Source organism: Phyllobates terribilis, unplaced genomic scaffold (assembly GCF_046119375.1).
Source record: "Phyllobates terribilis strain yellow unplaced genomic scaffold, ASM4611937v1 Scaffold_4__5_contigs__length_816908805, whole genome shotgun sequence".
NCBI classification, from domain to species: domain Eukaryota; kingdom Metazoa; phylum Chordata; class Amphibia; order Anura; family Dendrobatidae; genus Phyllobates; species Phyllobates terribilis.
The window spans coordinates 457,235,835-457,261,511 of record NW_027362764.1 but is presented as its reverse complement, the minus strand read 5'-3'; the positions used below and the strand labels follow the sequence as shown (position 1 = coordinate 457,261,511).

Below are 25,677 nucleotides of genomic sequence, written 5' to 3'. Positions count from 1 at the left end.
GCTGATTGGTCACGGCCGGCGGTCGCGACTAATCAGCAGAGCGGGGTTTAAATTTTGCACCAATAATGCTGATTGGTCGCGGCCAGCGAACGTGACCAATCCGCAGAGCGGGGTTTAAATTTTGCGCCAATAATGCTGATTGTTTGCGGTCGCGGCCAATCAGCAAAGCGGTGTTTAAATTTGGCGCCAATAATGGTGATTGGTCACGACCGCGACCAATCAGCAGAGCGGTGTTTAAATTTGGCGCCAAAATCGCTAATTGGTCGCGGCCGGCAACCGCGACCAATCAGCTGAGCAGGGTTTAATTTTGACGCCAATACTGCTGATTGGTCGCGGACGGCGACCGCGACTAATCAGCAGAGCGGTGTTTAAATTTTGCGGCAATATTGCTGATTGATCTCAGCCAGCGACCGCGATCAATCAGCAGAGCGGTGTTTAAATTTGGCGCCCATAATGCTGATTAGTCGCGGCCGGCATCCGCGACCAATTAGCAGAGCGTTGTTTAAATTTGGCGCCAAGCTCGCTGATTGGTCGCGGCCGCTATTTAAATGTGGCGCCCAAATCGGTGATTGGTCGCGGGCAGCGTCCGCGACCAATCAGCTGAGCGGTGGTTAACTTTAGCGCCAAGATCACTGATTGGTAGCGTGCGGAGAGCGCGACAAATCAGCGAATCGTATTGGTGAGGACCGGGGAGCGGAATCGTATTAGTGAGGACCGGGGAGCGCCGCTGCCTGGTCGGATACTTCCGCTGCGAGAAGCCGGGAGATGAGCGACTGCTCGCAGCAGAAGTATCCCGACCCGCAGCGCCGCTCCCCGGTCCTCCCTTGACACCCTAGCCGCTGATGTCCCCACAGTATCCGCATGGTGTTACAAAGATCCGGACATTTGTGTTAAAAATCGCTGATTGGTCGCGGGCGCTGCCCGCGACCAATCACCGATTTGTGCGCCAAATTTAAATATCGGCCGCGACCAATCACCGATCTTGGCTCCACATTTAAACACCGCTGTGCCTCTCCATTACTAACCTGGGCTTGATGTCAGCTGGCATTATAAGCTGACATCAACCCCAGCCCTATTACCCCACTGCCACCGCTACAGGGCAGTGGGAAGAGCGAGGCTAAGTGCCAGAATTGGCGCATCCTATGGATGCGCCATTTCTGGGGCGGCTGACGGCTGGTGTTTCTAGCCTGGGAGGGGGCCAATATTCATGGCACCCTTCCTGGGCTATTAATATTAGCCCCCAGCTGTCTGCCTAGCCTTTGCTAGCTAATAAAATAGGGGGGACCCTACATCATTTTTTGGGGGGGTTCCCCATTTTAATAGCTAGTAAAGGCTAGGTATTCAGCTGGGGGCTGATATTAGTAGCCTGGGAAGCTCCGTGGGTATTACCCTTTTCCCGGGCTTCAAACATCTGCCCCAGCCGTCTGCTTAACCTCCGCTAGAGACTAAAATTAAGGGGAACCCCACGCCAATTTTTTTTTTTATAAATCCTTTATTTTAACACTAAATGACAAGTACAGTAACCAACACTGTCACTGTGCTTCATATATATGTGACTGACATGTTTCTATCTATCTAATCTATGTGTGATGCTCTATCTTTCTGTTCTAAATTGTCGGGTACAGATGCTGAATTGCCGGCCGGCTTTTTTAAAGAGACAGTGCATGAAAACACTATTATTTTTTTAAATAAATCCTTTACACTAAATGACAAGTACAGTAACCAACACTGTCACTGTACTTATTATATATGTGACTGACATGTTTATATCTATCTATCTATGTGTGAAGCTCTATTCTTTCTGTTCTAAATTGTCGGGTACCGCTGCTGAATTGCCGGCCGGCTTTTTTAAAGAGACGGTGCACGAAAACACTATTATTTTTTTTAATAAATCCTTTACACTAAATGACAAGTACAGTAACCAACACTGTCACTGTACTTCTTATATATGTGACTGACATGTTTCTATCTATCTAATCTATGTGTGATGCTCTATTCCTTCTTGTCTAAATTGTCGGGTACCGGTGTATGCCGCTGCTGAATTGCCGGCCGGCTTTTTTAAAGAGAGCGTCTTCTGAGCAGTTTGTCAGCTTTTGGACACATTTGAAGGTGTTTTCTATGTGTTTCTATGTGTTTTTGTTTGCCTGCCATTGGTTTTAATGGTGTTAGACGGTGTTCTAAGGTGTTCGATGAACAGTTCGACGAACAGTTCCTCGAACATCCCGGTGTTCGACGAACCGAACCGAACCCGAACACTACGGGGGTGGCTCAACACTTACATTTATATAGTTGACTTTTTGAAACAAAAATCAAGTAACTAATGCATTTTATATGTGTAGCAGTGATGGAATTGATGCATTTAATAATTGCAAAGTTCTGTTATTTATTTTTCATGTGCTGAAATATTTAGAGCTGTTTTTTAATACATATTTTAGAGAAATGTTTTCCTTTATTTTTATGCATTTGATACATTAAGCAAAAAGAAAATTGTCGTTTTTGTGTGATTTTGCAAATTTAAAGAATATAGTCATTTGCCTCTTAAAATTAATTTGACATTTCTTTCGGCAAAAAAAAAAGAAAAAAAAGCTACTCCAGTACGGTGCATTAGTTGTAATTTATGTAATGTTCTGGCATAAAATCTAATGAATTTTTTTTTTTGGGGGGGGGGTTGTTCTTCCGCCCTCCTGGCTGAGCTCCACATACTTTTCAAAGAGTTATTTGAGCTGAATGGGATTAACATTAAAATGCGGAAAGTCAAAAATGTTGCCACCTTTACAACATTTTTCATCAGAATACTGACAAATACTGTTGGGTGAATCAAGGCCAAACTCATAAGATTGAGTTCAACCAAAATATACAGGTGCATCTCACTAAATGAGAATATCATCAAAAAGTTAATTTATTTCAGTTCTTCAATAAAAAAGTGAAACTCATATATTATATAGAGTCATTACAAGCAGAGTGATCTATTTCAAGTGTTTATTTTTGATAATGTTGATGATTATGGCTTACGGCCAATGAAAACACAAAAGTCATTATCTCAGTAAATCAGAATAATTGACAAAAAACATCTGCAAAGGCTTCCTAAGCGTTTAAAAAAAGTCCATTAGTCTGTTTCAGAAGCCTCCACAATCATGGGGAAGACTTCTGACTTGACAGATGTCCAGAAGGCAGTCATTGACACACTAAGTAAATGCAAAGTATATTTTGCATTTCATTTGGAAATCAAGGTCCCAGAGTCTGGAGGAAGAGTGGAGAGGCCACAATCCAAGTGGCTTGAGGTCTAGTGTGAAGTTTCCACAATCAGTGATGGTTTGGGGAGCCATGTAATCTGCTGGTGTAGGTCCACTGTGTTTTATCAAGACCAAAGTTAGAGCAGCCGTCTACCCAGCAATGTTTGTGATGCAATGTGCATCACTAACACGCTTTTTTCAATACAATTAGTGGTAATATAATGAGGATATAACATTTCATGTACTTATAATCATACCTGCTCATTCAGTCATAGGGGTGCGATTCTCACATTCAGTCATGGGCGGGTGCAGCATTCAGTCAGTGCTGGCACCGCCCACGTATTTGAATTTTTCTCCCGGCGAGCGCTGAAGTTGTGGGACGCTTGCGCAGCATCACAGGCCCAGGCTGCTCGCCTGCGCAGTGAGGCTGTGTACTTTCAAGCTTCACTGCGCATGTGCTATGATGAGCTGCTCCCAGTGTGTGCGCAGTGAAGTTCCCAGCTTCGCTGTGTGCGGCCGGAGCCGCTCGTCATAGTGCATGCGCCATAAAGCTGGAAAGTACACAGCCTCACTGCGCAGGTGAGGGGAACTGCTCATCATAGTGCATGTGCAGCTCCAAGCACTGGAAGCTTTACTGCCTGGACGTATGATACTGCGCAAGTGGCCCACAACTTCATCACTTGCCGGGAGCAAAATTCAAACACGTGGGCAGCGCCAGCACTGACTGAATGTTGCGCCCGCCCATGACTGAATGTGAGAATCACACCCCTATGGCTGAACAAGCAGGTATGATTATGAGTACATAAAATGTTATATCCTTATTATATTACCACTAATTTTATTGAAAAAAGCAGGTTAGTGATGCACATTGCATCACTAACAATGCTATGGGGGCAGTTTACATGCCAGATAAGACATGACAGGTTCCCTTTAAAAACAACAGTATCACTGTGCCTGATTGGCCAGCAAACTCGCCTGAAATTAACCCCATAGACTGCTATCAAAGCAACCTGGGCTTCCATAACACCTCAGCAGTGCCACAGGCTGATCGCCTCCATGCCACCCCGCATTGATGCAGTAATTGATGCAAAAGGAGCCCCGACCAAGTATTGAGTGCATTTACTGAACATACATTTCAGTCGGCCAACATTTCGGATTTTAAAAACATTTTTCAAGCTGTTATAAAGTATTCTAATTTACTGAGATAATGACTTTTGTGTTTTCATTGCATGTAAGCCATAATCATCAACATTAACAGAAATAAACACTTGAAATAGATCACTCTGTTTGTAATGACTCTATATAATATGAGTTTCACTTTTGTATTGAAGAACTGAAATAAATTAACTTTTTGATGATATTCTAATTTAGGGAGATGCACCTGTATGTATTACGTATCAAAAAGTCAGAATTTAGTGAACTAGGCGACTAAAAAAGCAGTTTTGCTTAACATGAGTGGTGTGATTTTTTTCTTCATTTGTATTGTATCTTATTATATATATTTTTCTAGATTTATTAAAACATCTCACATTTTATTTTGCAGTTTAGTCCTGTAACTGGGGATTTTACATTTGAAAACAGGTCCATGTTGCTGTAATAGTTTCTGGCAGAGCTCTACATTTGGGAGATACTTTGCCACACACTTTTTTTCATGCTTACAAAGTCATGAAGTGGCTAAAAGAAGTTACCGGTAAATTCTCCTCGTAGCTTCCTAGGATGAAAGTCTCCTTATATTTTATGAATAAAAAAAAATGCTCAAAAGACTTAAATTTCCATTGCCTCAATTCACTACACAGAGCTCATTAAACTTCATACCTGCTGGCAAATATAAGACAGAAACAAGTATAAACCAACCATCAGACATCTGATTTACAATGGCATGTGTTCAAAAGATGTGGACAAATGGACAAGAGCTTGAGACAGATTTTCTGTGTTGTTTGATAAAAAAAAAATGGTCTCTAAAAATGTTGTACTATTTGTTTTATAGTATGTTTTCTGCACAATTCAGGCTACAGAATAAGTTTAACTAAAAATCAGTCAGTGAGCTCATTTTGTCAAGATTGACTTTGAGTCGAATTTCTTGAAATTCTGAAGTCCCCACAAATTGAAACACTCTATAATTTGAAAAGATTGAAAAAGGAAAATGGTCAACACCATTTTATACACTGCTGAAGACAAAGTGAGCAGGCCAATGACATAAGGTTACGGCCTTCCCCATAGTACCCTGCAGCTATCACATCACATGGTCTTGCCCAGCCAATCAGGGTTGACTATTACACTCAGTATAAGGAGGGGAGATGTTCAAGCAGCACAATTTTAGGCTTTTTTTAGGAGTAGGGATAAGAGGTCAGAGTGCATAGCTCATTCCACATAGGGATAGAAAAAGACGCAATATTATTCTAGTGTACTACTTACTACTTCACTGATGAATCACATTGAAAATTGAACTAATAGTCTGGGGTCTGAGATTAATCATCCAAAGCCTCAAGTGATAAATAGGAAAGTGCTGTACCTCTGTAGTCACTCAGTGTGAATTAATTGATCTGCAAAATACTGCAGCAACAGCACCTTAACATCCTTTATTCTTCCCACACTGCAAAAATTTAGGGCACTATTAAACCCCTCAGTGCTAATTGTGCTTCCAACCCAAATCCTGTATCTTGGATTTTATGCCACAAAAAGTGTGCTTCCAGTATTGTAAGACGGGCAAATGTGTTTTTTTTAATCCAAAAGAAAAATCTCCATAATCCAGAATTTGAATCACAACTCTCTACCTCACAAAGTGTGTGTGATATTTTATGCATATATATGAGTGCTGAGGCCATGTGGACATTAGTAAGGCTGTGTTTGCATTAAGGATCTCAAAATGGGTTGAATACACTCCAAGAAAAACTCAGAGTGTTATAAATGTATTTTGTTTTCATTTAAAAGCTTTTCGGTATTGGAATTCATAGCAAATGAATTTTGGGGGAAAATTTGGTGAAGCTGGAGAATTTGAAGTTCAAATATTCCACCAAACGCTAATTGAAAGGTATAGATATCTAGAATCTGGAATACTTAACAGATACATACCGGTTTTAACTCCATATTTTAGAGTATCTCTACAATCAGCAAGAATCTGTTCCAAAGGCTCTGGATGATCTGATATTTGAAGATTAAATCCTTCCAAACCATCCAGTAACTGATGAGGGTGATGGAAATCCAAAACTTTACTTTTCCCATCAAATGTTTTCCTTATGTAACTGAAGAGAATGTCAAAAACTTCTAGTAAAAATCCTTCAGTGTATTTTTCTCCATTTCTTGCAGGTAGTAAATCTGTACAATATATGAAAAGTAGTCAAAATACTGTGATGGTTTCTTTTACTTGTGTATCTGAAATTGCACTTCAATTGTCATACATACAGTGGGTATGGAAAGTATTCAGGCCCCTTTAAATTTTTCGCTCTTTGTTTCATTGAAGCCATTTGGTAAATTCTAAAAAGTTCATTTTTTCTCACACTTTGCATCTTGACTGAAAAAAATTGAAATGTAAAAACTTTTGCAAATTTATTAAAAAGAAAAGCTGAAATATCACATGGTCATAAGTATACAGACCCTTTGCTCAGACACTCATATTTAAGTCACATGCTGTCCATTTCCTTGTGATCCTCCTTGAGATGGTTCTACTCCTTCATTGGAGTCCAGCTGTGTTTAATTAAACTGATAGGACTTGATTTGGAAAGGCACACACCTGTCTATACAAGACTTCACAGCTCACAATGCATGTCAGACCAAATGAGAATCATGAGCTCAAAGGAACTGCCCAAGGAGCTCAGAGACAGAATTGTGGCAAGGCACAGATCTAGCCAAGGTTATAAAAGAATTTCTGCAAAACTCAAGGTTCCTAAGAGCACAGTGACCTCCATAATCCTTAAATGGAAGAAAACGTTTGGGACCACCAGAAGTCTTCGTAGACCTGGCTGTCCAGCCAAACTGAGCAATCGTGGGAGAAAATCCTTGGTGAGACAGGTAAAGTAGAACCCCAAGATCACTGTGGCTGAGCTCCAGAGATGCAGTAGGGAGATGGGAGAAAGTTCCACAAAGTCAACTATCACTGCAGCCCTCCACCAGTCGGACCTTTATGGCAGAGTTGCCCGACGGAAGCCTCTCCTCAGTGCAAGACATATGAAAGCCCACATAGAGTTTGCTCAAAAACACATGAAGGACTCCCAGACTATGAGAAATAAAATTCTCTCATCTGATGAGACAAAGATAGAAATTTTTGGTGATAATTCTAAGCGGTATGTTTGGAGAAAACCAAGCACTGCTCATCACCTGCCCAATACAATCCCAACAGTGAAAATGGTGTGGCAGCATCATGCTATGGGGGTGTTTTTCAGCTGCAGGGACAGGACGACTGGTTGCAATTGAAGGAAACATGAATGCGGCCAAGTACAGAGATATCCTGGATGAAAACCTCTTCCAGTGTGCTCTGGACATCAGCCTTGGCCAAAGGTTCATCTTCCAACAAGACAACGACCCTAAGCACACAGCTAAAATAACAAAGGAGTGGCTTTAGAACAACTCTGTGAGCATTCTTGACTGACCCAGCCAGAGCCCTGACCTAAACCCAATTGAGCATCTCTGGGGAGACCTGAAAATGGCTGTGCACCAACGTTCACTATCCAACCTGACGGAACTGGAGAGGATCAGCAAGGAAGAATGGCAGAGGATCCATAAATCCAGGTGTGAAAAACTTGTTGCATCGTTCCCAAGAAGACTCGTGGCTGTATTAGCTCAAAAGGGGGCTTGTACTCAATACTGAGCAAACGGTCTGAATACTTATGACCATGTGATATTTCAGTTTTTTTATTTTAATAAATTTGCAAAAATGTCTACATTTCTGTTTTTTTCTGTCAAGATGGGTGTAACATACCTGGTGGCGGGCTTGCATGGTGCACCATCTCTCACTGTGCAAGATCGCAAACTTGATCTTCAGTCCAGTCTGCTAGCCCGGCGGTTTATTTCTGCTCTGCCTTGCTCACCGCTCCGGCGGTTCCTGTTCGCTCTGCCTTGCTCACCGCTCCAGAGGTTTCTGCCCGCTCTGCCTTGCTCACCGCTCCGGCGGTTTCTCTCTGCTCTGCCTTGCTCACTACTCCGGTGGTTCCTGCCTGCTCTGCCTTGCTCACTGCTCCGGCGGTTCCTGCCTGCTCTGCCTTGCTCACCGCTCTGGTGGATTATCTCTGCTCTGCCTTTGCTCACCGCTCCGGTGGATTATCTCTGCTCTGCCTTTGCTCACCGCTCTGGCGGTTTATCTCTGCTCTGCCTTGCTCACCGCTCCGGCGGTTCCTGCACGCTCTGCCTTGCTCACCGCTCCGGCGGTTCCTGCACGCTCTGCCTTGCTCACCGCTCCGGCGGTTTCTGCCCGCTCTGCCTTGCTCACCGCTCCGGCGGTTTCTCTCTGCTCTGCCTTGCTCACCGCTCCGGCAGTTCCTGCCTGCTCTGCCTTGCTCACCGCTCCGGCGGTTCCTGCCTGCTCTGCCTTGCTCACCGCTCCGGCGGTTCCTGCCTGCTCTGCCTTGCTCACCGCTCCGGCGGTTCCTGCCTGCTCTGCCTTGCTCACCGCTCCGGCGGTTTCTGCCCACTCTGCCTTGCTCACTGCTCTGGCGGTTTCTCTCTGCTCTGCCTTGCCCACCGCTCCGGCGGTTCCTGCCTGCTCTGCCTTGCTCACCGCTCCGGCGGTTCCTGCCTGCTCTGCCTTGCTCACCGCTCCGGCGGTTCCTGCCTGCTCTGCCTTGCTCACCGCTCCGGTGGTTCTTGCCTGCTCTGCCTTGCTCACCGCTCCGGCAGTTCCTGCCTGCTCTGCCTTGCTCACCGCTCTGGTGGTTCCTGCCTGCTCTGTCTTGCTCACCGCTCCGGCGGTTCCTCTCTGCTCTGCCTTGCCCACCACTCGGCGGTTCCTCTCTGCACTTCTTGTCTTGCGCATCTGCGGTTCTGTTCCTGAATCCCAGTCTGTACTGGACCCTATCCTGCCTGTGCTCCAATCTGCTAGTATCTCTCCATCTGCACGCCAGCCGTACTTGTCAGTACCTTCCTGTCTGCATACCAGCCGTGCCTGCCAGTATCCTCCTGTCTGCACTCCATCCGTGCCTGCCAGTGCCCACCTGTATGTGTGCCAGCCGTGCCTGCCAATACCCACCTGTCTGTGTGCCAGCCTGACCTGCCTGTTCCTGTATTCCCCGGTGTGGGTCAACAGCCGTGTCCGGGGTCTGGCATGGAGTAGCACCTGGTCCCTCTGCTCGGTTCCTCCCTGGTGCACGGCGTCGTTAGCCGTCGTGCGACCTTGGTCAGATCGGGTTGATACTTACTTACGCCCCTCCAGGCACTCTCCGGTTCATGGCACAGTGGAATCACTAAATCACGCACAGGCCAGTCAGCCCGGGCGTGTGCATAACAATGGGGTGCAGAGTGTACTTTAATGAGAAAAAAATAAACTTTTTAGAGTTTACCAAATGGCTGCAATGAAACAAAGAGTGAAAAATTTAAAGGGGTCTGAATACTTTCCGTACCCACTGTATAATTTGCATATATACAGTACAGACCAAAAGTTTGGACACACCTTCTCATTTAAAGATTTTTCTGTATTTTCATGACTATGAAAATTGTACATTCACACTGAAGGCATCAAAACTATGAATTAACACATGTGGAATTATATAGTTAACAAAAAAGTGTGAAACAACTGAAAATATGTCATATTCTAGGTTCTTCAAAGTAGCCACCTTTTGCTTTGATGACTGCTTTGCACACTCTTTGCACACTCTTTGCACAGCTGATAGTCCTACTGAATAGACTGTTAGAATTTGTATTATGGCAAGAAAAAAGCAGCAAAGTAAAGAAAAACGAGTGGCCATCATTACTTTAAGAAATGAAGGTCAGTCAGTCCGAAAAATTGGGCAAACTTTGAATGTGTCCCCAAGTGCAGTTGCAAAAACCATCAAGCGCTACAAAGAAACTGGCTCACATGAGGAACGCCCCAGGAAAGGAAGACCAAGAGTCACAAAAGTCACCTCTGCTTCTGAGGATAAGTTTATCCGAGTCACCAGTCTCAGAAATCGCAGGTTAACAGCAGCTCAGATTAGAGACCAGGCCAATGCCACACAGAGTTCTAGCAGCAGACACATCTCTTCAACAACTGTTAAGAGGAGACTTTGTGCAGCAGGCCTTCATGGTAAAATAGCTGCTAGGAAACCACTGCTAAGGACAGGCAACAAGCAGAAGAGACTTGTTTGGGCTAAAGAACACAAGGAATGGACATTACGCCAGTGGAAATCTGTGCTTTGGTCTGATGAGTCCAAATTTGAGATCTTTGGTTCCAACCACCGTGTCTTTGTGTGACGCAGAAAAGGTGAACGGATGGACTCTACATGCCTGGTTCCCACCGTGAGGCATGGAGGAGGAGGTGTGATGGTGTGGGGGTGCTTTGCTGGTGACACTGTTGGGGATTTATACAAAATTGAAGGCATACTGAACCAGCATGGCTACCACAGCATCTTGCAGCGGCATGCTATTCCATCCGGTTTGCGTTTAGTTGGACCATCATTTATTTTTCAACAGGACAATGACCCCAAACACACCTCCAGGCTGTGTAAGGGCTATTTGACCAAGAAGGAGAGTGATGGGGTGCTACGCCAGATGACCTGGCCTCCACAGTCACCAGACCTGAACCCAATCGAGATGGTTTGGGGTGAGCTGGACCGCAGAGTGAAGGCAAATGGGCCAACAAGTGCTAAGCATCTCAGGGAACTCCTTCAAGATTGTTGGAAGACCATTTCCAGTGACTACCTCTTGAAGCTCATCAAGAGAATGCCAAGAGTGTGCAAAGCAGTCATCAAAGCAAAAGGTGGCTACTTTGAAGAACCTAGAATATAAAACATATTTTCAATTGTTTCACACTTTTTTGTTAAGTATATAATTCCACATGTGTTAATTCATAGTTTTGTTGCCTTCAGTGTGAATGTACAATTTTCATGGTTAATGAAAATACTGAAAAATCTTTAAATGAGAAGGTGTGTCCAAACTTTTAGTCTGTACTGTATATACATGTATATATGTATATACATATACATACATACACACACACATATATACATATATATACAGGATATATATATTTACCCATCTAGTGGGGAAAATAAGTGATTCATTGCCGATTTTGCAAGTTTTCCCACCTACAAAGAATGGAGAGGTCTGTAATTTTTATCGTAAGCACACTGCAACAGAAACTGAAAAGAAAAACAAGAAAATCACATTGTATAATTTTTAAATAATGAAATTGCATTTTATTGTATGAAAAAAGTATTTGATCACCTACCAACAAGAAACAATTCTGGCTCTCACAGACCAGTTAGTTTTCCTTTAAGAATCTCTCCTACTCTGCACTCATTACCTGTATTAATTGCACCTGTTTGAACTCATTACCTGTATCAAAGACACCTGTCGACACACTCAATCACACTCCAACCTCTCCACCATGGCCAAGACCAAAGCACCTTCTAAGGACACCAGGGACAAAATTGTATACTTGTACAAGGCTGGGATGGGCTACAGGACAATAGGCAAGCAGCTTGGTGAGAAGACAACAATTGGTGGCACAATTATTATGGGGGTACTTTTCTACAAAGGGGACAGGATCACTGTATTGAAGGGAGAATGGATGGAGTCATGTATCGCAAGAGTTTGGCCAACAACCTCCTTCCCTCAGTAAGAACATTGAAGATGGGTTATGGCTGGGTCTTCCAGCTTGACAATGGCCTGAAACACACAGCCAGGGTAACTAAGAAGTGGTCAAGAACTACAGAAAACGTCTGACCTCTGCAATTGCAAACAAAGGTTTCTGTACCAAAGATTAAGTTCTGTTTTTCTATTGTATCAAATACTTATTTCATGAATTAAATTGCAAATGAATTATGCAAAAATCATAAAATGTGATTTTATGGATTATTTTTTTTTAGATTCCGTCTCTCACAGTTGAAGTGTACCTATGATAAAAATTACAGACCTCTCCATTCTTTGTAGGTGGCAAAATCGTCAGTGTATCAAACACTTATTTTCCCAACTGTATATTTATTTTACAGTTCGTCAAGTTACAGCAGCCAAAGATTACAATTTTCTTCTTCTTCTTCTCAGAAGAAAAGTTTACATAAGTTTTGCACAGCATACAAAATGCTGGAACAAAAGTGGTAATCAGTAGATTACATATTGACTAAACAATGAAATACACTGAAAAAACCCTACAGCTAAAGGGGTTTTTCCCTCTATATTAAAGAAGCACTCCTATCAAAATTTTTATCCTCTTAAAGTATTGCAGTTATCATATTATATGGCACTGTGTACTTACAATTAGTGATGGGCGGACCCCTGGATGTTTGGGTCCGGCAGCTTCGGCCAAACATCTATTAAAGTTTGGCTGCCTTATTTTAAAATATAACAGCTTTATTTCAAATTATATTAAAAAATTCCAGTTAAAAGATATAAACAGGAGAAGTAGTTGAAGGAGCCCACAATATCAGATATCACCGATTAAATTTTGTAACATACATAGGCCAAAACTATACATGTACAAGAATGGACTACACAAAAATATGCATACAATATAATAATCTAGTACATGTGCCTTAAGGAGTGCTAGTAAAACATGTATAGGAAGGAATATGGGCTTGACATATCATATAGGTCAAGCATATGAACAATAAATAATGAAATCAGAACACCTTATGTAGGACAAGCGAATAATATGAAGTACACTAATCACTAAGTACTAGCATCCAGACCAGTGTCATAGAGGAGGCTCAATAGCACATGCCATAACAGTAAATAATGAAGTCAAAACCTCTTATGTGGGACAAGTGAATAGTGTGAAGTATACGAATCACTGTGCACTAGCCTGGACACAGGCGTTTAAAGTTTAAATAAATAATTGCATATTGAAATAAATTAAAAAAACACAGTTATGTTCACCTAACACCTAATCCCATCACATTAATTGTAGATATGACTGTTCTACCCGGCAGCCAGCTACACACTAACAGGAGCGTAATCACTTCTGCAGTGTATAGCACTAGGCTGCAGTGACAGAATTCACAGGAGTTCTTCAGCTGATGAGGTTCGGTGATCTCACTTATGGCACAACCGGTGCGTGAGAAAACTCTCACGCAGCAGTGCTTTAAGTGAGGTCACTGGGGTTCATAAGCTTATCATCTCTTGTGAACTCTCTCACGGCAGCTCAGCACTGTACACTGCCTGTGTCAGTGTGTAGCCTGCTGTTATGTAGAGCAGTCACATTAGTGATCACTGATGTGACTGTTCTACAACTGATCCAGATCATAGGTGGACAGTATGGATTATTTCATCACTTCGTAAAGGCGATGAAATAAAGGCGAGGGAAATTATATTTTTTTACGGGTTACAATGGCTTCTGGGATTAGGCGTTAGGTGAGTATAACTGCGTTTTTTATTTTTAAATAAATGAGTCAAACCATTCGGACTTTTATTTTAAATAAAGAATTTTTGTACATGCTGTGTCTTTATTTACAAACTTTTACTATGGCTTAAGTAATGAGGGTGTTTTATAGACGCCGTCCATTACTAACCTGGGCTTCATGATAGCTGCCAATACAAGGCTGACATGAACCCCAATCCTATTATCCCACTTGCCTCTGCACCAGGGTAAGTGGGAAGAGCGAGGCTAAGCACCAGATTTGGCGCATCTTATTGATGCGCCATTTCTGGGGCCACTGAGGGCTGATGTTATTAGCCTCGGAGGAGGCTAATATCCATGGCCCCTTTCCTGGCTATTAATATCAGCCCACAGCTGTCTGGTTAGTTTTTGCTGGTTAGATTTTGTAGGGGGACCCTACATCAATTTTGTTTTGGCTTCTCCTGTAAACTAGTCAGTAAATGATAATCAAACAGCTGTGAGCTGTTATTAATAGCAAGGGATCATTTTGGGCTAATGTATCATTTCCCTAGCTATAAAAATCAGCCCCCAGTGGACTGTCCCACAACATTCTGGATCAATTTTAGACAAGTCACATAAGCAGTCACTGATGTGACTGCACTACATGACAGCAGGTTACACACTGACACAGGCAGTGTATAGTGCTGAGCTGCCATGGGAGAGTTCACAGGATTTGATTAGCTGATGAACCTCATTGACCTCATTTACAGGACTGCTGCTGCATGAGAAATTTCTCTCATGGCAGTGCAGTAAGTGAGATCATCAGAGCTCATCAGCTGATAAACTCCTGTGAACTCTGTCATGGCAGCTCAGCGCTATATACTGCGGGAGTGATTATGCCCCTTTCAGTTTGTAGCTGGCTGCCAGGTAGAACAGTCACATCTGGCTGTTATCAGTGACAGCAGGCGCAGGCTGATGGGAGTAGTAGTACGCTCATCAGCCAACATCTATGACCTGCAGTAAGCTTTTTACTGTGGGTCACAGTCAGTGACAACTGCGGGATCACGTTGACATCTGACAGCGTGATCCCGTAGTGCTCTGACCAATCTTACCGCCGATCAAAGGCCCTGTTTCCCATGCTGTCACACAGATGACAGCGCGGGAAACACTCGATGTTCAGGCCACCGAATCTGAACAGTAACAACCACTTCCTGAGGGCATCCGTGTTTTGGGTCTGTGCCCGAACACTAGGTGTTAGGTACACATCCAAAACTTTACTGGGTTCGCCCATCTCTACTTCCAATTACTCATTTTGTCATTCTACCCAGCTAATTCTTTTCTTTGATTTGCTTTATTTGGAAACAAGAGGTCTCTTGTCCCTGCATTAATCATTTCCCTCTTTGACTCCTGACCCAGCTGCTCCCTCGTCACCCCTGCCAGTGAGTTTGGCAGTGACTTACGACCAGTGTTGAGCCACCCCCGTAGTATTCGAGTTCGTCGAACACCTTCGAACACCGTTAAAACTAATGGCAGGCAAACAAAAACACATAGAAACACATAGAAAACACCTTCAAAGGTGTCCAAAAGCTGACAAACTGCTCAGAAGACACAACTAACACATGGAAAAGTGACAAGTACATATAGTCATGCGAAAAGAAAAGAGGTGGAGGAGTAAAAGGAGGGGGAGACACAAATATAGGCATGTCATGCCCTTCTAAAATCCAAAAAGTGAGAAGCCGACACGTTCAGTCCGCTCCTGCCCGTGCCACCTCCGTGTCGCCGGGTTTGTGCCAGAGCCGCGGTGAACCCTGACGGTCAGCCCCCCTCTCCCAATACTGGTGCCTGTCCGCTGGTTGGTTGAGCGACCCCCCCTGTGGTGGAGGCAGCTCTAAGCTTTTTAATTTAAATTGGCTCTCTAATTTGAATGAATACACTTTAAATCCATTTACAAGGATCTATTGGAGGGCAAGTCTCATGCCAGCAGCCGCGTAATTCCAGCTCCAGTAGCGTCCACTAAAGCTGCTGCAGTTAAAAAGCTTTTATAAGGATCGAGCTCGGCTGTCCACCGCAAGGCATCCTACTGCCAGTCCCAGCCCCTATGCCTTGGGGTGCCTCCTGATGCTCTTCACTGAGTATCCCGTGGTCCCGAAGCATTTCCTTTGAAAAAATTAAGTGTCCAAACTACAGGTGGTGTAGCTTGCTTAACAGCCGGGATAATCCGCTGACTAGCAGACACTGCTACTAGGCACAAATTATTTCCTGGGCTAGATGCAGTTAAAAATTTGTAATTAGATACTCTCGTTGGATGCTGAGAAAGCATTCCATAGAGTCTCCTGGCACGCCATATATGATTCTCTTAAAAAGCTTGGGGTAGGGGTCTAGGGGACCCTTTTATAGCCAAAATCATGGCCCTGTATCACAATACGTCACCTAGGCTGAAGATAAATGGAACTGTAGCACCCTGAGGGCTCGGTTGCTACAGAGGTATTGCACCTCACCCAGAGGTGTGATATCTCACTCTCAGGTAAGGATGGAGTGTGGATCAGGACCCGACACCTGCATGCATTACACCACATTGCCGTGGGGCAGGGCGACCAATATGCCTCTGAGATGGGCACGACAGTCCCTGTCCCTGGCTGGAGTGGGGGGAGGGAACACTGAGGAAGGGGAACCCTGTAGTGCAGGAGCAGGGAGGAAGCAGTTCCTGGGTGCATTGAGAAGGGAGTATAAAAGGTGGGCACCATCTTAGTTCAGTGCAGAGAAGTCTGAACAGAAGTGGCAGGGAGCAGGGGCTCTGCATGAGCTCTGCTCCGGAGGCGGGCCTAGTAACAGAGGCCCAGGCCTGGAAGAGGGAGAAGGAAGGAAGAGGAGCGGAGAAGGCTCCAGGAACGAGGAATGAAGGGATCCCAGGGGTGCAGACGGGCGAGTCGCCACCGCACGCCAGAATCCACCTGCGTGGAGGGGTCAGGCCAAAGGGGGAGAACGGTCCCCGAAACTAGTGGAGGCAGGAAACGACCCTCAGCTAGAAACCGGAGGCTCTGACATTTTATGTGGCGCAGCCCCTCGCTACACCCGCTAGGAAGGCACCACATAGGGTCAGGGAAACTGGCGCCAAGTTTAACAAGAGGAGGCCCGAGGCAGCCGGACAGAAGGGTTGGTAAGAAAGGCCAGACAAAGGACACACAAAGGGGGTCCTGTGAAGCGCTCCAAAGTTATCTGGGAGTTGTCTGAGCCCCTCACCTGGTGAGCACAGTACGACGTGGGCAGCCGTTACCTGCAGACGTGGTCTGGATAATAAGAACTGTGAGTAAAGGTCCTGGACTGCATCACTGACTCTGTGTCGTTACTGCTGCTGCCCTGCACCATCACCCCCATCCTCTGCTGCACCCACAACACCAGCCTCAGCGGTCTGCCCTGCAGCGGCGGTTCACTCTGACCGCAATCCACGGGTGGCGTAGTCGGACATTTAAACATCAAAACCACATAAATAGTTCCGCCACTGGTTTGACCACCCTGAGCCACGGAACCGGGTCGCCGCCACGAAGACTACAACCACCAGCATCCACCAAAAATGGTCCGGCTCCGGGTGTCCCAAGGCACAGGGGGTGCATCAGAACATTTTCATCACCTTTCACAATCACCAATGGGACAAGGCAGGGATGTCCTCTGTCCCCTCTCTTATACATCCTAGTGACGGAGCACCTGCTCTCATCAATTCGCCATAACCCCAATATTAGGTGGATTGAGGTGGGAGGCACCGAGTACAAGTGCTCTCTATTTGCTGATGATGTCCTAGTATATATCACTCAATCACATATATCCATCCATGCTGTTATGGCTGAAATAGATCACTTTGTTACATGGTCAAATTTTAAAATCAATGCAGCGAAGTCTGAGGCCCTCGATGTCTCCCTCCCCAAATCCATATAGGATTCCATCCAGTCCAACTTTCCCTTTGCCTGGCCCTCACAGGGTATCAAATACTTAGGAATTCCTATTCATAGAGACCTCTCCCATCTATGTTATCTTAATTTTGGGCAATTTATTGAACAACTCCATACAGACCACGGTTGGCAAGTTAGAACTGAAAGATTCACTACGTGAACCACTGGTGTTTTGTGGAAAAGCACATGTACACTGTGTTCCAAATTATTATGCAAAAAGTGTTTAGGAGTGATAAGGGAAGAATTTGTTTGTTTGTCAGTTAAACTCATTGATGGTGATGTGTGTCAGGACTCTTTATATCACTGTAAGCAATTGCAGACACCTGTGCTAATTAGTTTGGCAGGTGTGTCCAATGAAAGGCAAGACTACTTAAGAAGGCTGGCTCACATTATTAAGCAGCCTACATTTTCTGCCAAAATGGGAAAGAAAAAGGATGTGTTGGCTGCTGAGAAGCAACAAATTGTGGAGTGTTTAGGTCAAGGCATGACTACAATCAACATTGTGCGATGATCAGGATGAAGTGTCTTGGCAATCAAGAAGTATGTAGCTGATTCACAGTACACACGTGTGCGTGCTGATAAGGGCAAATTGAGGACTCTTTCCTACAGGCAATTACGTCAGGTTAAAAGAGCAGCGGCAAAAAAGCCTTGTCATAGCAGCAGACAAGTTTTTGAAGCTGCTGGTGCCTCCAATGTCCCCCGAACAACAAGATGCAGGGTCCTTCAGAGGTTTGCAGCTGTGCATACACCATCCTGTCGACCTCCTCTATCCACTTCACACAAGCAGAAACGGCTCCAGTGGGCTAAACATTACATGAAGACTGATTTCAAAACTGTTTTGTTCACGGATGAGTGCCGTGCAGCGCTCGATGGTCCAGATGGATGGAGTGGAGGATGGCTGGTTGATGGACACCCCACGCAAACACGGCTACAGCGCCAACAAGGAGGAGGTGGAGTAATGTTTTGGGCTGGAATCATGGGGAGAGAGATTGTCGGCCCCTTTAGGATCCCTGAAGGCGCTAAAGATGAACTCCATAATGTATGTGGATTTTCTCAAACAGCACTTCCTGCCATGGTTCAAGAAGAAGAACCGTGTATTTCACAACAAGATCATTTTTTTGCATGATAATGCACCATCTCATGCTGCACATAAAACATCTGCATCTCTGGCTGATATGGGCATAAAAGGGGACAAACTTATGGTGTGACCCCCATGCTCCCCTGACCTCTACCCCATTCAGAACCTCTGGAGCATCATCAAAAGGAGTGTCTATGATGGCGGGAGGCAGTTCACATCTAAGCAACACCTCTGGGAGGGTATTCTGTCCTCATGCAAAACAATTGAAGCAGAAACCATCCAAAACCTGACAAATTCAATGGACGAGAGAGTTCAGAAGCTCCTATCGAACAAGGGGTCCTATGTGAAAATGTAACATCACCTAGAATAAAGTTTTGAGTTGAAAACTGTTTGATTTCAGTTTCTAATAACCTGCTAATGCTTATAATTTCAAAAATGACCATTTTTTTGGTCTTTATTAAAATGAAAAGGTTGATCGAAAAGTTTGGGGGATCTAAGAGTGTGGCAACCCAGTAGTCATGATTACTTCGAATTCTGACAATATGAGGGTCATGTTGCAGGTAGTGCAGCAAGAAGGCACTTATGTGTCTTGCGCATCTCGGAGCCCCAAAATTATTTTCCGGGCTAGATGCAGCTAAAAATTATTATTAATTTTAAATCTGGTGGAGCTTAGTATAGATGGCCTAATAGGATCAGTGCTGCACACTGCTACAAAGCCCAAATTATTTTCCAGCCAAGATACAGATAAACTTGATTAGTAATTTTAAATCTGGTGGAGCTTATTATAGATGGCCTAATAGAATCAGTGCTGCACACTGCTACAAAGCCCAAATTATTTTCCAGCCAAGATACAGATAAACATGATTAGTAATTTGAAAGCTTAAAACGGTTGGTAGGGTGATTTTAACCAAACATCAAGCTTTTACTCTCCCCAGGATGACACCGGGGTAGAAAAGTCGTTTCGGATCCATGATTTGTTCATCTTTATGAACGTGAGTCTGTCTACATTATCAGTGGAGAGCCGCGTGCGCTTATCTGTCAGCACACCACCAGCAGCGCTGAACACACGTTCAGACAGAACGCTGGCTGCGGGGCATGACAAGATCTCCAAGGCGTAAGTGGCTAGCTCCGGCCATTTATCCAGATTGGAAGCCCAAAAAGAGCAAGGGTCCAGTGACACAGTCATGGCTTCAATGTTTACTTGGAGATACTCCTGTACCATCGTCTCTAGGCGTTGACTATGTGTCAGACTTCTTGTCTCCTGTGGCCTTGCAAAGGATGGGCTAAAAAAGTGGTGAAATGATTCCGCAAAATTGATGTTACCAGCAGATACTGTGGTTCTGTTACAGTTTGAGTGCTGAACACTTGACGGTCCCACGGTTGGCAAGTTGGAACTGTGAGATTCACTACGTGCACCACTGGTGTTTTGTGGAAAAGCACATGTAAGATTCTGCAACAGTCTCTGCTGATACTCCTGCATGCGTGCATCCCTTTCTATGGCAGGAATAATTTCGGAAAATTTACTTTTGTACCGGGGATCTAACAGTGTGGCAACCCAGTAGTCAGGATTATTTCTAATTCTCACAAATCGAGTGTCATGTTGCAGGTAGTGCAGCAAGAAGGCACTCATGTGTGTTGCGCATCCAGGAGCACCAAGTCCCTGTTGTGTTGGTGGCGAGGTAACAATCATGCTTCCTTCCTCTGTCCTCTCCCCCCAACCTCGCACAACAGAAATGTGATCAAGGTCTCCCTCATCTGCTGAGTCTTCCATCAATTCGTCCTCCACTACTTTCTGGGCTCCTGCACCTTCCTCACTAGTTTGGCTGCTACCATGCGCCCTGGTAAAACCATCTCCCCCACCCTCACATGCCTGCCGCCTTGGTGCTGCCGACCGTCTGGACCTTGCAGATGTTAGCCCTTCCGCATACAACTCCTCCTCCTCTACTTCCTCCACCTCCTCTTGTGCCACCACCTGACTCCGAATTCTGTTTAACATGTGCTCCAGCATGTAAATCACCGGAATAGTCATGCTGATAATGGCATCGTCAGCACTAAACATCTTCGTCGCCATTTCAAAACTGTGCAGAAGGGTGCATAGGTCCCTGATCTGAGACCACTCCTCCAGCGTGATTTGCCCCACCTCTGGATCTCGTTGGCCCAGGCTATACGTCAGAACGTATTGCACCAGGGCTTGTCGGTGCTGCTACAGTCGCTGCAACATGTGCAGAGTTGAATTCCACCGGGTAGGCACATCGCATTTTAGCCGGTGAAGTGGCAGGCCCAACGACTTCTGTAGAGATGTAAGTCGCTGAGCTGCGGGATGCGAACGGCGGAAGTAAGCACACAGCGACCGTGCCCTCTGCAGAAGGCCATCTAGTCTGGGGTAGTGGGCTAAAAATTGCTGGACAACCAGGTTCAACACGTGAGCCATACAAGGCACGTGTGTGACATTGCCCCGGCGAAGGGCCGAACCCAGGTTTGCAGCATTGTCGCACACGGCTTTCCCTGGTTTCAGGTCCAGTGGAGACAACCATTCATGAAATTGGTTCTCCAGAGCTGACCACAACTCCTCAGCTGTGTGACTCACATTTCCCAGACATTTCAAAGTAAAAACCGCCTGATGACGTTGAGCCCTACTGCCAGCATAGTAAGGAGGTGTGCAGGATCCCTTCTGCGCAGTTAGAAAGCTTGTGGCATGACCAGACAGGCTTTGGGTGCAGGTGGAAGACCGAGAGGAGGTTGAGGAGGCAGAAGCAGTGGAGGAACTTTGACATAAAGAGGATTGACGCACAACTCGTGGGGACGGCAAGACTTGGACAGCAGCCCCTTGTCCTGCTGTCACCATAGTTACCCAGTGCCCAGTCAGCTACATGTAACGCCCCTGTCCATGCCTACTCGTCCAAGTGTCTGTGGTGAAATGCACCCTGTCACACACAGAGTTTCTCAAAGAAGCGGTGATGTTGTGTGCGAGCGCAGGCACACCTTTCTTTGAGAAGTAGTGCCGACTGGGCATCTGGTACTGGGGCACTGCGACGGACATAAGGTCTCGAAAATCCTCTGTGTCCACCAGGCGGAAAGGCAGCATTTCTGTAGCCAAGAGCTTGCAGATAGTGAAATTCAACCTCTTAGCTTTCTCATGGCTAGGAGGAAATGGTCTTTTTCTTGTCCACATCTGAGGGACCGAGGGCTGGCTATTGTGCTTAGACGGGGTTGATAAGGGTGTCCCCGGCAAACTGCCGGTCTGTGAGGAAGATGCAGGCGGACATGTTAGGTTGCCTTGATCCAAAGGTGGTGCTATCGATGTCGGACAGCGCTCAACACCAGCTGGTGTTACCACCTCCAAAGAAAATGATGACCTGCCAATCACGCTGGCTGTTGCGGGTAAAGAGGTGGCAGGTCTGCGCCCCAAAACAGGTGTGACTGCTGTCCCCCCAGTCACAGAGGATGAAGAGGCCGCGGATGCACAAGATATGGCAGACGGTGGTTGGCCCGGCCGGCTAGGCCGCATTGTAGCACACTGAGCTTCCCACTGCAACTTATGCTTCATGTCCATGTGCCGGTTCATGCATGAAGTACTCAAACTATGTATTTTTTGGCCTCTACTTAGCTTTTGCTGACAAATGTTACAGATAACACGAGTTGGGTCATATTTATCGATCTGAAAAAATGCCCAGGCTATGCAAGGCTTATCATCCATGCAACCTGAAGAGCCACCACGACTTGTGGTGAGAGGCAGAGTTGTGTTTGAGGATGCAGTTGTTGACGTGCTTCCAGTACTACGTCTCTGTCCAGGAAGGCGCAACCTGACCTTGTCATCACTAGCATCTTCCTCCACCTCCTCTGCTGACCTCATCTCTTGGCTGACTGTGGGTTGACAGTAAGTGGGATCTCCAACCTCATCATCATCACCCTGTGCGTTATCACACACGTCGTCCTCAGAGCCAACCTGTTCTTGCCCTGACAAAAAACTAAAGTTGTCGCTCCAATCAGGTATTTGAGTCTCATCATTGTCTTCCTCATTGTCTCCACCAACAGGAGTTACAGTTTGGGAATGAAGGTCTACATTATGGTCAGAACCTTCTGCGTCTGGTCCTGGATCCGACTCATAAAGATTCTGGGCATCAGTGCAGATCATTTCCTCGTCTGGATTCACAGAAGCGCTGGAGTCGACCTCTGATTCCCTGGCTATAGTATGAGTAAACAGCTCTGCAGACTCAACCATCTGTTCTACCTCATACTCAGACGGGCAGCAGGAGATTTGGGAGCTGTGAGGAAGCAAGTGCGATTGGGGTGACACCTTTGAGGACTGGAGTATTTGTGATGTTGAAGTTGATGTGGAGGAGAGCCCACTTAAAGGAGCACTTGATATCCGTTGAAGCACCTGCTGTTTTTGTGCCTCATCTGGAATTTGTAGCGATTGGCGTGGCCGTAAGAAAGGGATCTTATCACATTGTCCGCTAAAAGAAGTAGACATTTTAGTTTGGCTGGAAGATGGTCTTTCTTCTGCAGATGTTACTGTTGCTTTAACACCTACCCCACGGACACAACCTTTTTTCCCCTTCCCAACATGCCTATTCCCCTTTCCACCAGCAGCAGGCCTTTTTCCACTCATTTTGGTGGTTAACTAATTCACAACTCTGGAGTTGTTTGCACATAAAAACAATGGATGGGAACCGAGCAGAGCTGAGTGGCCAAACTGTGGTATTAGGCCAAAACTATTGGCTGGGTTAGATGGAGAAAAAAAATATATTCAGTTTGCAACCTGATGGAGGTCAGTATAGATGGACTAATAGAGAAAGTCCCACACACTGCTAGAATGCCAAATATTTTTTCAGAGCTAGATGCAGACAAAAAATTATTTTGAATTTGCAACCTGATGGAGGTCAGTATAGGTGGACTAATAGAACAAGTCCCACACACTGCTAGAAGGCCAAATATTTTTTCAGAGCTAGATGCAGAAAAAAATTATATTCAGTTTGCAACCTGATGGAGGTCAGTATAGATGGACTAATAGAACAAGTCCCACACACAGCTAGAAGACCAAATATTTGTTCAGAGGTAGATGCAGAAAAAAAATATATTCAGTTTGCAACCTGATGGAGGTCTGTATAGATGGATTAATAGAACAAGTCCCACACACAGCTAGAAGCCCAATATTTTTTCAGAGGTAGATGCAGATAAAAATTATTTTTAATTTGCAACCTGATGGAGGTCAGTATAGATGGACTAATAGAGAAAGTCCCACACACTGCTAGAAGGACAAATATTTTTTCAGAGCTAGATGCAGATAAAAAATATTTTTAATTTGCAACCTGATGGAGGTCAGTATAGATGGACTAATAGAGAAAGTCCCACACACTGCTAGAAGGCCAAATATTTTTTCAGAGCTAGATGCAGATAAAATTATTTTTAATTTGCAACCTGATGGAGGTCAGTATAGATGGACTAATAGAGAAAGTCCCACACACTGCTAGAAGGCCAAATATTTTTTCAGAGCTAGATGCAGAAAAAAATTATATTCAGTTTGCAACCTGATGGAGGTCAGTATAGATTGACTAATAGAACAAGTCCCACACACAGCTAGAAGCCCAAATATTTTTTCAGAGCTAGATGCAGATAAAAAATATTTTTAATTTGCAACCTGATGGAGGTCATTATAGATGGACTAATAGAGAAAGTCCCACACACTGCTAGAAGGCCAAATATTTTTTCAGAGGTAGATGCAGATAAAAATTATTTTTAATTTGCAACCTGATGGAGGTCAGTATAGATGGACTAATAGAGAAAGTCCCACACACTGCTAGAAGGCCAAATATTTTTTCAGAGCTAGATGCAGATAAAAATTATTTTTAATTTGCAACCTGATGGAGGTCAGTATAGATGGACTAATAGAGAAAGTCCCACACACTGCTAGAAGGCCAAATATTTTTTCAGAGCTAGATGCAGAAAAAAATTATAGTCAGTTTGCAACCTGATGGAGGTCAGTATAGATGGACTAATAGAACAAGTCCCACACACAGCTAGAAGCCCAAATATTTTTTCAGAGGTAGATGCAGATAAAAATTATTTTTAATTTGCAACCTGATGGAGGTCAGTATAGATGGACTAATAGAGAAAGTCCCACACACTGCTAGAAGGCCAAATATTTTTTCAGAGCTAGATGCAGATAAAAATTATTTTTAATTTGCAACCTGATGGAGGTCAGTATAGATGGACTAATAGAGAAAGTCCCACACAATACTAGAAGGCCAAATATTTTTTCAGAGCTAGATGCAGAAAAAAATTATATTCAGTTTGCAACCTGATGGAGGTCAGTATAGATGGACTAATAGAACAAGTCCCACACACAGCTAGAAGCCCAAATATTTTTTTCAGAGGTAGATGCAGATAAAAATTATTTTTAATTTGCAACCTGATGGAGGTCAGTATAGATGGACTAATAGAGAAAGTCCCACACACTGCTAGAAGGCCAAATATTTTTTCAGAGCTAGATGCAGATAAAAATTATTTTTAATTTGCAACCTGATGGAGGTCAGTATAGATGGACTAATAGAGAAAGTCCCACACACTGCTAGAAGGCCAACTATTTTTTCAGAGCTAGATGCAGAAAAAAATTATATTCAGTTTGCAACCTGATGGAGGTCTGTATAGATGGATTAATAGAACAAGTCCCACACACAGCTAGAAGCCCAATATTTTTTCAGAGGTAGATGCAGAAAAAAAATATATTCAGTTTGCAACCTGATGGAGTTCTGTATAGATGGATTAATAGAACAAGTCCCACACACAGCTAGAAGCCCAATATTTTTTCAGAGGTAGATGCAGAAAAAAAATATATTCAGTTTGCAACCTGATGGAGGTCAGTATAGATGGACTAATAGAGAAAGTCCCACACACTGCTAGAAGGCCAAATATTTTTTCAGAGCTAGATGCAGAAAAAAATTATATTCAGTTTGCAACCTGATGGAGGTCAGTATAGATGGA

General features: G+C 44.5%; 1 protein-coding gene across 3 annotated transcripts in view; it reads right to left on the bottom strand.

Annotated features, from left to right (window-relative positions):
• Positions 1–25,677, bottom strand: part of LOC141265491 (glutamate decarboxylase 1-like) — a 279,089-nt gene that overhangs the window by 205,016 nt on the left and 48,396 nt on the right. For all 3 annotated transcript variants that reach the window (XM_073678644.1, XM_073678645.1, XM_073678643.1), the window contains exon 3: positions 6,306–6,548. In XM_073678644.1, coding sequence (XP_073534745.1) covers positions 6,306–6,548 — 243 coding nt within the window. The remainder of the gene's footprint in view (positions 1–6,305; positions 6,549–25,677) is intronic.